The sequence below is a fragment of the Mandrillus leucophaeus genome, unplaced genomic scaffold (genome assembly GCF_000951045.1).
Source record: "Mandrillus leucophaeus isolate KB7577 unplaced genomic scaffold, Mleu.le_1.0 Scaffold985, whole genome shotgun sequence".
NCBI classification, from domain to species: domain Eukaryota; kingdom Metazoa; phylum Chordata; class Mammalia; order Primates; family Cercopithecidae; genus Mandrillus; species Mandrillus leucophaeus.
Window position 1 is genome coordinate 201162 of NW_012110752.1, and position 14894 is coordinate 216055.

Genomic DNA, 14894 nt, shown 5'->3' on the forward strand with positions numbered 1-14894 from the left:
CCCGGCCAGACCCCGCTGCCCGCACAAAATGTCGGCCCGGACGCCATTGCCGACGGTGAACGAGCGGGACACGGAAAATGTGAGTAACCGGAGCCTCTCTCGGGAGCGGTGGGGGCGAGACCCTCCTCTGATTCCCACTTCACTCGCGCTTGGGCCGCCCCCGTGCCTTCACGCGGCCACCCGGGGCAGGGTCTCCACCTGGAGCCCGGCATGACCCTCACCCACTGCTCAGCCCTATTCTTCATTCCAACCCCATTTCGCTTGTTTCCCCTCGAGGGTGAGGGTGGGGAACCGTAAGTGGCGCCCTCTCGCTCGGAGGTGGTCCTCCAGGAGCGGATGGGGTGATGGAGGGCAGAGAGGCAGAATGGGATGGCAGAGTGGGCAGTCAGGATTGCTTTATTTCTACCTCTGCATTCTGTGCCCCCACCCGAATGAATGCTTGCTTTACAATAGCAGACGAGCCGGCTACCTCTCACTCTTGCTTTTCTGGATCTTTCAATCCTTTGCACCCTCCCCTCCTCCCCCCGCATTGCCCCATGACTTTGCTTTTTGTAACATTGTGTCCACATTTTGGGTCATGGGCCCCAAAGGGAGAAGGATGGGAATGGAAGTGGAGATGTGTGCGTGTTTGTATATGAGTTTATATTGCTGTGACACTCTTAGTAGAGATGAGTAGAAGAATTTCACGAACAGCATCTATGGCCCCGGGATTACAGCAAAATGTTGAAAAGCCACATGAAGCCAAGGGCTTTTTAATCTCTTCCTTAAGTCAGTGATAATGATGCAGGGCAGGTTTTACTTTAAATATCTCTCCTCCTTCTTGGAGTGTCACAAGGTGCACATCTTTGAAGGAGGGATTTTCTGTGTCTTTGATCTGATTGCCCTCAGGAGCTGTTACCAAAATGCAGATGTCCCTGGCTTTTAAGCTCTTGAAAAACCGAAAAGAACAAGACCCCTTGTATTTCCACCTTCTGAAAAGTACAGTGGGGTGTGTGTGTGTGTGTGTGTGTGTGTGCGCGCGTGCAAGTTCCTTTGTGGGAAGGTTTTCTTGGTTTTTTTTGTTTTTGTTTAAAACACTCAAGACCTGTAAATAGGGCTTGGCTGATTTTCCGACTGATTTTAAGGACCTAGAGGGGTACTAAGTTTTGGTCAGCTGTCCAGACCTCTCTGTCTAGTTGTCTCATCAGCCGTCCAGCTTTTGATGTACCACTGACTTCATGGGGTTGGTAAAATAAAATAACGAAGCGCTTTGGTGTTCTTAGACAAAAGGCATGAGAGAAAGGATACAAGCTCACTTCTGAGTTGTTGGAGGGGGTATAAACATGATTTCATCTTAGGAGGGGAGCACAGAAATTTAATGTAATTATACAAAGAGAGAAGAAATTCTAGTAAGAGACCATTGTTAGAGGACCTGTGAAGATGTTTCAGAGTATGCTTTTGTCTTCTCTAGCGCCGTGAATTTAAAATGGGAAAGATAGTGTAAGGCTGCTGCTATCATAAATTAGAATCATTTTAGTTCAAATCAAATTAGTTCATTTGCATCATAACTATTTTAGAAAATATAATTGATACACAGTTTTGATTGAGAGATTGAACAAGGTCAGAGAAAAAGATGGATATTTTGGTTTAAGTTGATTTTAAAGCCGAGTTGGCACAGAATTTTTCTAACAGGAACTCTAAAAAAATGCCTGTCATTCAAGAGTGTGAATGAAAAGTAAGACAGATGATAACCTTTGTTTTTATCAGCAAATTACTGTATGTGTTAACCCAGGAAGAGTGGAAAAATACATTGTTTTTATTTTCTTTTAGATTTTTATAGCTCTTCTCATACTTGTATGAATAAGGTACTTCATAAAGACATGAGATATAATTATAGAAATATGCATTAAGGAATAGTACAGAATGCAGCTTCTCATGTAAGAGCACACAAAAAAGGATTTTAAAGCTAAGCAATAATAGTATGATACATTTTGTTGTGAGTACCTTCTGAAAATGATTATGCTGTGTAAACTGATTTGCTGTTTCTGAACATGTTATTTCAAAGTCACTTTTATGGTCTTGTGCCTTATTGTATTGTACATAATGATATCTCCATTTAGCTTACTCTACCCACATCCTTATTTTCTCCTAATTGCTATGGAAAATATCTATTATACGACAACTGTCAATAAGTATGCACTCAGCACATTCATTTGTTAGGTAAAGGGTTGGGAAGGGGCTATAGAAGTAGTGTTTAAGATCTCTCCCCCCAACCGCCGCAAGGAGCTTACAGAAGAGATAATAATCCCAAACAAATAATGTATCGTAGAAGACATTGTGTAAATAGGGCTAAATTGGTTTATAGGTGTTATAGGTGTTTATCAAAGAGGCCACCACTGATGGCTACTAAATCACCATTTGTGACTCTCTTTATTCTGTAGTTGGTAGTAAATGGCATCATCCGTTTTTACTTCTCATCCACGAAATAAAGTAACAAACCTGCTTGTTAGCTAATATATTAATGCCAGTATGGCAGCCAAAATGTATGTTTGTTCGTAGTTATTTTCAATTACATGACATATTTTTAAAAATAGTTATGAAACTTTTATATTCATATGACTATTAAAGGGTTCTAAGTCCTTTGGTGTATCAAGGATGCTAACCAAAAACATTTTGTTATCCTTAGAAATTAAAATCAACAAATACAGTAATTTAAAACACCATCTTGATATTTCGTTGTCATTTGAAGTTAATATAAACATTTCTTTGGTCATCCATATAACGTGTTTGGATTTTGTCTCCTTGGGAATATATAATATCTACCCTTCTCAGTGTCACTAATATATATTCAGGATAAATTAAAAATCCCAAAAGAGGAATATTATATCACTGATCTCTTACATACTACTACTATATATGGTAGAATGAGAAAGCATTGCTTCTTTCTAAGGACAGTCTGTGTGTACTTTTTCAGGAGTATTTTCTTTGATGAAAGATCTGTGTGTGCCTTGTTAATAGGCCTGAATGGGCTACATACAACAGGACAACCAATGATTAACTTTTAAGGCAATAAACACTTTGTAGTAAAGTAAAAAAATACGTGTTGCAGATAACATAATAATGCAAAATATGTTTGATTTTAGATTATAAACAGTAAGTCCAGAAAAAGTAAAAAATATCTTTCTTTTTTTCTTGTTAGATTTTATTTGGATAATTCCACCATGGATGTAGATAATATATTATCATTACTCTTACTTTTTTTTAATGAAACAATAAAAAAAATTTTAGTATTTGGGAAAAACTCTGATTATGCTAATTATTAATGGGTCAAAAATGCTCAGCCTAGCTATCTGTGATGAAATTTTGATCAGTATGAAGAAAACTCTTTTGACTACTTCTTGGGAGGTTTTAAAATTGAATTCAGTTCGATTAAAAAGTCTTTAATAAAAAAAGATTCTTGATGTTGAGTCTTGTGACATACTGAAATTCATGGCAGTGGTTATAATGATTACCTATTGTAACTAAGGTTGCCATCAGTAGTTTGTCCTGTGAGCATCATTGTTAATGGCATGAAGAAGCAAGAGGAAAAAGCATACCTTTGCTACTACCCTTGGATTTTCTCAGTATCCTGTGCATCCTTCACATGTCACAGTACTTATCACATAGCATCTAATTGCCTGACTTTGTCTCCGTTCGTCTGTATTGCCAGTGCCCAGTGCAGTGACTAGTACTAGTATACAAGAAATCAGTGCTGTAACACCCCTTTTGAATTTTTTCATTTATCGCCAAAGTATATTGGTGACATTGGTGAGGGTAGACATTACGTATTACAACCTGAGAGGCTGAATGAAGCCTTCAGAGAGAAAATTTAGTGACCTACCCAACGTTAATAATTCTATCCTTCAAGGTTAATAATGAAAATCTGACAGCTTCCACTATTACTGTACTCATGCTATTACTTCTAGAACGTGTTTTTTTGTTTTATTTTGTTTTGTTTGTGTCTTAAAGATTTTAGAAGAGTGACTCACGCCTCTAATCCCAGCACTTTGTGGGGCCGAGGTGGGAGGATTGCTTGAATCCAGGAATTCAAGACCAGCATGGGCAACATGGAGAAACCCTGTCTCCACTAAAAATACAAATATGAGCTGGGCATGGTGGTGTATGTCTGTAGTCAGTCACAGCTACTACGGAAGCTGAGGTGGGAGGGTTGCTTGAGCCCAGGAGATCAAGGGTGCAGTGAACCAAGATCACACCACTGTACTCCAGCCCGGGTGACAGAGTGAGAACCCTGTTAAAAAAAAAAAAAAAAAAAAAAAACAGAAGATTTTAGAAGAGCGTATGAAGTGGAATAAGATCCTTTATTAGAGGAAGAACAGGGTATGCCATCCCTATTCCTACTTCTGAACCTTTACTGTTTCCTGTGTAAAGTGCCTTGCACTTGTCCCTTCATATCAAATTTACAAATCCTTTATGGCTTGTCTCATTGTTTTAACAAGACTTCTGAAATGATTGCAGCTAATATTGTTGTAGCTGAACAGTGGTGGATGTATATAGTCCACATCACTGGTCTCTACAGTGGGTGTGCAGGGCAATACATTGGAAGAAGAAATGTATTTAATGTCTGTCACTTCACTTTTGACCTGCTATTATTATGTCGTCTTTTTTTTTTTTTTAAATAAAAATGCAGGTCGTATAGAATTAGACACATGATTTTAAAGTTATTATTATTGTTGTTATTATTTTTCTTCTTCCATCTCTTTCCTTTGGGGGTCATTTTCTCTTTTCCTGATGAATATCTTTGGAAATTCTTTTGGTGAAGGATTGTTAGTCATGAACTTTTTTAGATCTGAAGACATATTTTGCCCTAATTCTTAAAAGATAGCTTTGCTTAGTCTGTAACTCTAGGTTGATAGTTTGATTCCTTTCACCACTCAGAAGGTAGTATTCCGTTGTCTATTGATTTACATTATTTCTGTTCGGGAGTTGTCTGCTATTTGGTGTGTGATCCTTTCTGTCTGTCTCTATCTTATGTAGATTTATATGTCTCATCAGTTATGGAAATGTACCAACCATTATGTCTTTGAATGTTACCTTACCTCTGTTCTATATAGTATTTCTGGCACTCTGGTTAGATGTGCTAAAATTTATCATTCTATCCTTCATGTTTAACCTGTCATTCATGTTTTTCCTCCTCTTTCCTTGTTTCTTTGTACTCCAATCTGTAGTATAACCTATGCTATAGTTACCATATATGTTTCGATCTTTCTTCAGCTGTATATAACTCTGTTAACCTATCTGTTGAATTTTTTTTCATTGTGGTAAAAAGCATCCATCAGATACACCCTTGTAACAAATTTTTAAGTGTACAGTATTTTTGGTGGGGAGGGAGTAGATTTTAGTGGTGGTAAGGTGGCAATTTTATTATTTTTTTCACGTCCTATTTTTTATTTAATTTTATGATATGTATTAGATCTATTAGTGCATATTTTGGGGGTGTATGTGTTAATTTGATACATTCATATAATCAAATTAAGGCAACTGGGATATCTATCACTTTACATATTGATCTTTTCATTATACTAGGAACATTAAAATTATTCTAGCTATTTTGAAATGCACGTCGATTAATGTTAACTATACTCACCTGAGTGATCTATTGAATACTAGGTCTTTTTCCTTCTATGTGTATGTTTATACTCATTAAGCAATCTCTTTTCATCCTTCCCTTCCTACTAACCCTTTCTAGCCTTTGTTAACCACCCAATCTACTCTATCTTCATGAGATCACTTTTTTAGCTCCCACATATGAGTGAGAACATATTTGTCTCTCTGTACTTGGCTTATTTCACTTAACATAATGACCTCCAATTTCATCCATAGGCACAATATTGTACAGCACATCTCTAGAAATTTTTTATCTTGTGTGACTGAAACTGTGTATATATTGAACAGCAACTCCCTATTTCCCTTTCTCTCCAGACCCTGGCAACCACCATTCTTACTTTCTGCTTTGATGAGTTTCACTACTTTAGATACCTCACAAAAATGGGATCATATAGCAGAATTTATCCTCTGTAACTGGCTTATTTCATTTTAGCACAATGCCCTTAAGGTTAATCCATATTGTAGCATATGACAGGATTTCCTTCTTTTTTTTTGCTGAATAATATTCCATTGTATTATGTACCTTGTTTTGTTTATCCATTTATCTGCTGATGGACATTTGGGTTGCTTCTACTTCTTGGCTCTCATAAATAATACATCAATAAATATGGGAGTGCAAAGATCTCTTTGAGATCCTGATTTTAGTTTTTTGGATAAATATCCAGAAATGGATTGTATGTTAGTTCTATTGTTAGGTCATATGGTAGTTCTACTGGGTCAAATGGTAAGTCTATTTTTAATATTCCGAGGAGACTTCATATTGTTTTTCATAGCAGCTGCAGTATTTTACATTTCCACCAACAGTGCACAAGGGTTGCAATTTCTGTACATCCTCACCAATGTTTATTTTCTATTTTTATTTTATTTTTGTTTTATGGCTTTTAAAATTACAACTATCCTAACAGTTGTAAAATAAATATCTTACTGTGGTTTTGATTTGCATTGCCCAGATGATTTGTGATGCTCATCATCTTTTTATATACCTCTTGGACATTTGTGTGTCTTCTTTAGAGAAATGTCTATTCAACTCCTTTGCACATTTAAAAATCAAGTTTTTTTAAATCAAGTTTGTGTATAGTTTTGCTCATACTGTAGTGTGCTTTTTCACTCTGTTGTTTTCCTTGATGTGCAGAAGCTTTTTAGTTTGATTTAGTCCTGATTGTCTATTTTTGCTTTTGTTGGCTGTGCTTTTGATGTCATATACAAGAAATCTTTGTCAAGAACAATATCATGAAGCTCTTCTCCTATGTTTTCTTCCAGGAGTTTTATAATTCAGGTCTTAAATTTAAATCTTTAATCCCTTTTGAGATAGTTTTTGTATATGAAATAAAATGAGGGTCCAGTGTCATTCTTTTGCATATATATATATATATCCATTTTCCCAGCACTATTTGTTGAAAACACTGTGCTTTACCCATTGTGAATTTTTGGCATCCATGTTGAAAATCGTTTGACTGTGTATGCATGGGTTCCTTTCTGAGCTCTCTATTCTGTTCTTTGTGTATATCTCTGTCTTTTAGCTAGTACTATACTATTTTGATTACCATAGCTTTGCAATATGTTTTGAAGCCAGTAAGTGTGAGGCTTTGTCCTTTCTGAAGATTGTTTAGGCCATTCGGGGTCCTTTGTGGTTCCATATGAATTTTATAATTTTTTTTGTTTCTGTAAAAAATGCCATTAGGATAGTTCTTCGTTAGTGCATAGAAATGTCACTGATTTTTGTACATTGATTTTGTAGCCTGAAACTATTGAATTTGTTTATTCTTTCTAGCAGTTCTTTTTTTGGTATTTGGAATCCATAGGGTTTTCTACATATAAGATAATCTCATCTACAAACAGTGATAATTTTACTTCTTTCTGATTTGGATACGTTTTATTTATTTATTTTTTTCTTGTGTAACTGCTCTGCCTAGGACTTCTAGTACTATGTTAAACAGAAGTGGCAAGAATGGGCATCCTTGTCTTGTTTTTGATCTTAAAGGGAAACCTTTGTTTTCTACCGCTGAGTGTTATATTAGTTGTGGGCTTTTTATATATGGCCTTTTTTATGTTGATGTAATTTTTTTCTATTCTTATTTTGTTGAGTGGCGTTTTTAATCATGAAAAGGTATTGAATTGTGTCAATGCTTTTTCTGCATCTATGGAGATGATGAGGCAATTTTAATTTTCCTTCTATTAATGCGGTATATATCACATTGATTTTTCTATGTTGAGCCATCCTTGTATCCTAGGGATAATTCCCTCTTGGGCATGGTATGTGATCCTTCTAATGTGCCATTGAATTTGAATTGCTAGGTTTTTTTGGGTTTTTTTTTCCCTGAGAATTTTTATATTGATATGCATTAGGGATATTGACTTGTAGTTTTCTTTTCCTGTAGTGACTTTTTCTGGTTTTTGTATCATGGTAATTCTGGCTTTATAAAATGAGTTAGGAAGTATTCTCTTCTTTTCTTTTTGGGGAAGAGTTTGAAAGAGTTGGTTTTAATTATTCTTTAAATGTTCAGTAGAATTCACTAGTGAAGCCATCTGGTCTTGGGCTTATCATTGTTGGAAGGTTTTTGATTCCTGATTCAATCTCCTTACTAGTTATAGCTTTGTTTAGATGTTCTATTTTTTCATAACTTAGTTTTTGTAGGTTTATCAGGGTTCTCCAGAGAAAAAAATCCAATAGGCTATACATAGATATATGAGAAGATTTATTATGGGAACTGGTTCCTGTGATTATGGAGGCCATAAAGTCTCACAGTATTTCATCTGAAAGTGGGAGAACCAGGAAAACCAGTGATATAATTCAGTCTGTGTCTGAAGGCCCAAGAACCAGTAGCTCTGATGTCTGCAAGCAGGATAAGATGAATATCCCAGCTGAAGAAGAGAGAAAACTTTTCTGGCTTTTTTTTTTTTTTTTTTTTTTTTTGAGACAGAGTCGGAGTCTCGCTCTGTGGTCCAGGCTGGAGTGCAGTGGCGCGATCTCTGCTCACTGCAAGCCCCGCCTCCTGAGTTCGCGCCATTCTCCTGCCTCAGCCTCCCGAGTAGCTGGGACTACAGGCGCCCACCACCGCGCCCGGCTAATTTTTTAAATATTTTTAGTGGAGACGGGGTTTCACCGTGTTAGCCAGGATGGTCTTGATCTCCTGACCTCATGATCCGCCTGCCTCGGCCTCCCACAGTGCTGGGATTACAGGCGTGAGGTTTTTTTTTTTTCTTTATATTCCAATCGGGCTCTCTCAGTGGATTGAATGATGCTTGCCTACATTGATGAAAGTATATGCTTTGTTCAGTTGCTGATCAAAATGCTAACCTCTTCTGGAAAAACTCTCTTGGATATACCCCAAAATAATATTTTGCCAGCTGTCTGAGCATTCCTTAGCCCAGTCAAGTTGACATATAAAATTAACCATCACGGTAAGTTATGTTTCTAGATATTTATACATTTCTTCGATGTTATCTGATTTGTTGGAATATGATTATTCATGGTAGTATCTTATATCCTTTTTATTTCTGTTTCATCAGTTGTAATACTTTCTCTTTCATTTCCAATTTTGTTTATTTGAGTCCTGTCTTTTTTTTTCTTAGTCAGAGGTTTCTCAAATTTGTTGATCTTTTCAAAAAACCAAGTCTTTCACTGATTTTTTTTTCTGTTTTTGTGTTCACTAATTTATTTCTACTCTAATCTTTTTTATTTCCTTTCTTCTGCTAAATTTTGAGTTAGTTTGCTCTTCTTTCTCTAGTCCTTGAGGTGTTGAGTTAGATTATTTATTTGAGGTCTTTCTCTTTTTTTTTGTTTGAAATAGAGTCTTGCTCTGTCATCCAGGCTAGAGAGCTATGGCGTGATCTCGGCTCACTGCAGCCTCTGCTTCCTGGGTTCAAGTGATTCTCCTGCCTCAGCCTCCTGAGTATCTGGGATTACAGGTGCCCGCCACCATACATGGCTAGTTTTTGTATTTTTAGAAGAGACGGGGTTTCACCATGTTGGCCAGGCTGGTTTAAAACTCCAACCTCAAGTGATCTGCCCACCTTGGCCTCCCAAAGTGCTGGGATTCCAGGCAAGAGCCACCACACCCAGACTCTTATTCTTTAATGTAGGCGTTTTTTAATGAAGTCACGATAAACTTCCCTCTTAGTGCTGCTTTTGCTGCATCCCATAAGTTTTGCTGTTGTATTTTTGTTATCAGTCCTGGAGAATGTTCTGTGTGTGCTTGAGAAGAATTTATATTGTGCTGCTGTTGGGTGGAATGCTCTGTATGTCTATATGTCCATTAGGTCAATTTGTTCTATAGTGTTCTTCAGGTCCTCTGTTTCCTTATTGATCTTTTATCTAGATATTCTATCATTATTGAATGTAGGGTATTGAAATCTTTTATTGTGTGTTGCTGTCTATTCCTGCCTTCAGTTCTGTCATGTTTGTTTCTGCTGTGATGTTAGATACATATATATTTATAATTGTTACAGCTTCCTCATGAATTGATCTTTTATCATTACTTAATATTCTTCTTTGTCTCTTGTGATAGTTTTTGACATAAGATCTGTTTTAGGCTGGGCGCGGTGGCTCAAGCCTGTAATCCTAGCACTTTGGGAGGCCAAGACGGGTGGATCACGAGGTCAGGAGATCGAGACCATCCTAGCTAATATGGTGAAAGTCCGTCTTTACTAAAAAATACAAAAACAACTAGCCGGGCGTGGTGGCTGGCGCCTGTAGTCCCAGCTACTCTGGAGGCTGAGGCAGGAGAATGGCGTAAACCCGGGAGGCGGACCTTACAGTGAGCTGAGATCTGGCCACTGTACCCCAGCCTGGGCGACAGAGCGAGACTCCCTCTCAAAAAAAAAAAAAAAAAAAAAAAAAAAAAAGATCTGTTTTATCCGATGTAAGTTTGGCTACCTCTGCTCTCTTTTGGTTATTTCACCCTTTAATTTTTAGCCTGTGGGTGTCCTTAAATCTAAAGTGAATCTCTTGTACACAACATATAGTTTTATCTTATGTTTTTAATCCATTAAATTAATCCAAAATTAATCCAAAAAACTCTGTCTTTTGATTATGGTGTTTACTCCATCTACATTTGGTGCAATTAGTGATAGGGAAGGACTTACTATTGCCATTTTGTTAACTGTTTTCTGTCTTGTAGGTTTTTGTTCCTCTTATCCTCTCTTGCTGTATTCCTACGTGTTTCATTGATTTTTTTGTAGTGACCTCTAGTGTAAGCTGGATTCTATCAGCATCTAAAACCGGTCGCTCTGGCAGTCCCCTAAAAATCAGAGCATTGGATCCATGCTCCACTCTTTTTTTCCCCATCTGTTGAATTTTCAATTTCATTTATCATATTTTTAATTTCTCTTAAGCTTGTCTGCCTTTTTAAGTAGATTCTTGGACCTTGCTTATTTTATGATTTCATCTTCATTTCCTTGAACATTTAATATATAGTAATTTGCACGCTGTTTCTGGTAGTTCCGTTATCTGAAGTCCCTAGGAGGTTAGATTATCTGCTAATTCTCATTCACTACGTTGTTTCTTATTGAATGTGCTGGTATTTGATGATGTCATTCACTATGGTTGTTTCTTATTGAATGTGCTGATATTTGATGCTGAGCTCCTCTTTGCCTGATTGTTATTTGTATGAAACTTGGGGGCCTGAATTGAGGATGCTTCCTTCAGAGAGGGATTGGGTTTGCTTCTGCTGGGAACCCCTACTGACCTGAGGCACTTTAGTCTCCTGTAGGGATTCCTGGGAGTTGTAGATTCAGCTCTCTAACCCTGTAGTGAGTCCAAGGCTTAGTATTTGACTCCAGGGTAACTCAGGCTTTTGTGGTAACTTTTGGCTGTTGTTTGTTGATTTGTTTTTTTATGTTTGTTTACTTGTTTTTGTTTTGCCCTTGGAGGTCTCTCGTACTCTCTTATAGGTCAGTAATTCATGTAAAAAATATGTACTATTTTGGAGTACCCCTTATAATATCACGCCTACTGCACTGTAGAAATTCTGGAATAAGCTTTTTGTAAATGGGTCTTTAGAAATTTACATACTTATGGGATTTCCATACTTATGTTCCATACTTATGTAAATTTCCATACTTATGTTCCTAAACCATGTGTCATTTCTGAAATTCTCATATCAGTATACTTTAAAATGTGCATAATTTTCTGTTTATAAATCTTTCATTTGAAAATTTACTAGATTTTTGAAATCATTTGTTACAATTGTTAGAATGATTAATTTTCAAGAATGGCTCGGGCAAAGTGGAAATCTAACAGAACTTTCGCATAATTGGTGAATAGATTGAAATATGAGCATCATAATTAAATAAATGCAAGCAGTTGTCCACTACTTCCATTTGTGTGAGATGCTCTCTTTAGCCTTGACAGTCATTGAAATCAAGTAGCAACATAAACTGGACTTACAATCAGTCCTTCAGTTCTTTATCACAAATTGTTAAGCCGATATTTGCAAACTCAGGAAACATTCATTTGTATTGTGTAACATTAATAATATTTTACTAATCACTGAAAAGTTTGTACCATCAGAATTCAATATATTTCCAAAATTTTTATGTTATACTTTTTCATATGCATAATCTATTTATAAAGTAATTCATATGTAATTTATTAGTATTCCTATGGGAGTCCATACTTACACATTTTGAAGCTAAAAATACCTTGGACTATAGTTTAGAGGCCATTCTGTGCCACAGAGTTTAGCATTGTTCTCTAATTCTTCTGTGTATACACTTTTACTTTCTAGCTAAATTGAAAATATTTTGAGGCTGTGGACCACTTTCAACATTATTTCTCTATGTCCTTTATTACCTAGCATAGTGTTTGGCGTATTTTTTGGTGTTCAACAATTTAATAAACCAAGGTCTATTTTATTTATTTATTCTCAAATACAGTGGGTTTATGAACCACCTGAGGAGATTGTTTCAAATTTACGTTTCCTAACTCCTGCTCCCTCCCATTCTATGTTCTTGCTCAGTTTTTCTAGGTGAAGTCTAGGAATTTCTCTTTCTCTAAACTCTTAAGGAATTCTTACACAGATATCCACTGGCTAGGTTTTAGAAAACATTGATTTATATGATGATGATGATGACATTGTAATTAACCTCATATTATGATGAAAATGAAAAGACAGTTATAGTTGATGGCTATATTTTAGAAAGTAGGATGGAAGAAATGATAAGTCAATCCTTTTGTAGGTGATGACAACAGTAGAAAATATCAGGGAATTTTCTGTAAGTAATAAGGTACATGCATGTGGTTGTTATAGGTGTAAGATATAAGAAAGGGGCAAAAGAGGAATTTCATGTTCTTCCCTTCCCTTCCCTCAAATTTATGTGGTTAACAATAAAGTGGGAAGGGAAATGGCAACAGAAAAAGGAGTTTACCATATGGTGCCTGCTGTGGTGTGAATGTGCCTCCCAAAAGTTTGTGTGTTGGAAACTTAATACCCAATGCAACAGTGGTGGGAGATGGGGCCTAATAAGAGATGATTGGGTCTTAAGGTCAGAGCCCTCATGAATGGCTTAACGTTTTTTCAGTAGCAGGTTAGTTATCTCGATAGTGGGTTGCAAGCCCTGCCCATGGTGCTTTTCTCTTTTGCATGCTTGCTTACCTTTCTGCCCTTCGGCCTTTCCACTATGGGATGACGCAGGCTGAAGACCGTCACCAGATGCCAGCCCCTTGATATTTGACTTCCCAGCCTACAGAATCATGAGCTAAATAAATTTCTGTTCATTATAAGTTACTCAGTCTGCCGTATTCTGTTATAGCAACAGAAAAGAGACTAAGACAGTGCCTTTAGTTATAGGCTGAATCTTTCTCCTAAGAAAATGTTATTTAATACTGTTTTGACCACTATATCAGGTTAGCCCAGGTAGTAAACAAATTAGAAACCGAGCCACAGTACCAAATTTTAGTGAACTACTGTAAAGTATATGGTAACAGGTTTCTCAAGACTACTTTTCCTTTTGGGATCAGCAGTGCTGCTTTCACAATTTAAAAAGAGGGTTTGCTTTTATTTCCTTTTCTATTCGCTTCATCACGATTGAAGATGATAAGGATACAAAGACAAATGAAACCTGTTCCCTGCTCTGGAGTGACTCAGAGCCTGAAGTGGGAGACAGACATAGAGACAAACAAGTACAGTAGAAAGTTGCAGTTCCTTGTCATCCAGCTGATTAGAACACAGAGTAAAGAAGGAAGGAGAGGCGGGCCACGTGCTCATGAAAGCCTTTGAAATGAGGTTTGAAAGATAAGTACTCCTTCACCAAGTGGCTCTGTGGAAAGTTGAGTTGGTGGGAAGAAGAGGGCATTCTGGGTGGAAGGTGCATTTGCACAAAGTCCCTGAGTGTGAAGTGGAAAAGAGGAGAGCATCGCCCTGAGTTGGGCAGCATTTAGTGAGAGGGCCTGGCTTGAGAGCAGGCAGGGCCTTACATGCCGTAGCAAGAGCTAGTCCTGGAGGCTGCAGAAGCTCTTGGAGGATTTAGGTGGAGGGTCAACTTGATGAGATTTGTATTAAATATTTTCTGTGTGCCTGCATGCTTATAGGTGCTCGCCACCATGCCTGGCTAATTTTTGTATTTTCTTATAGAGATGGGAGTTTCAACATGTTGCCCAGGCTGGTTTCAAACTCTTGGGCTCAAGCGAGCCACCCTACCTCTGCCTCCCAAATTGCTGAAATTGCAGGCATGAGCCACCACACCCAGCCTGAAAGTGCTTTTAATACGGTATTTAGATGCACTTTATTTGGCATATTAGAGAAAGGTTTGGTAAAGGGAAGACACCAGTGCTGGTGGCAAAGACTCTTGACAAACTTTAGTTAGGCTGCTCAGAGCCCTGTTCTCAACTAGGCCTTGACCTTGACCCTCTATTTCCTTCCTGCCCTTACTGGGCCTGCACAACCCCAAATTAGCCAAGAATCTTCCTGCATCAGTTTGGTGAGATATCACCCTTGATATCTGACCACCCCTGATAGCTGATTGAGTTCTTCACCCCCAACCTTTGATGTCAGAGTCCTTGGCTTGTCATTTGCAAGAACCCCCTTACCCTTGATGTCTCCTTTAGTGCTTTTGTATGTATTGACCCTCTCACTCTGCTCCTTGCCTGTAAATCACTAGCCATCTTTGCAATATTCAGAGTTGAGCCTGTCTCTCTTCCCTATGGTAATACCCCTATTACAATAGTCTTGAGTAAAGTTTTCCTTACAATTTTAACGAACATCAGAATAATTTTTTATTTAACACCAGTTAAGAAAAGATTCACATTTTAT

The 14894-nt window shown here is 37.4% G+C and overlaps 1 protein-coding gene across 5 annotated transcripts in view; it reads left to right on the forward strand.

Moving 5' to 3' along the window:
* The first annotated feature begins 6 nt into the window (after positions 1 to 6).
* Positions 7 to 14894, forward strand: part of MARK1 (MAP/microtubule affinity-regulating kinase 1) — a 142710-nt gene continuing 127822 nt past the window's right edge. For all 5 annotated transcript variants that reach the window (XM_011971069.1, XM_011971070.1, XM_011971072.1 and 2 more), the window contains exon 1: positions 7 to 79. In XM_011971069.1, the coding sequence (XP_011826459.1) occupies positions 29 to 79 (51 nt within the window). In that variant the 5' untranslated portion in view covers positions 7 to 28. The remainder of the gene's footprint in view (positions 80 to 14894) is intronic.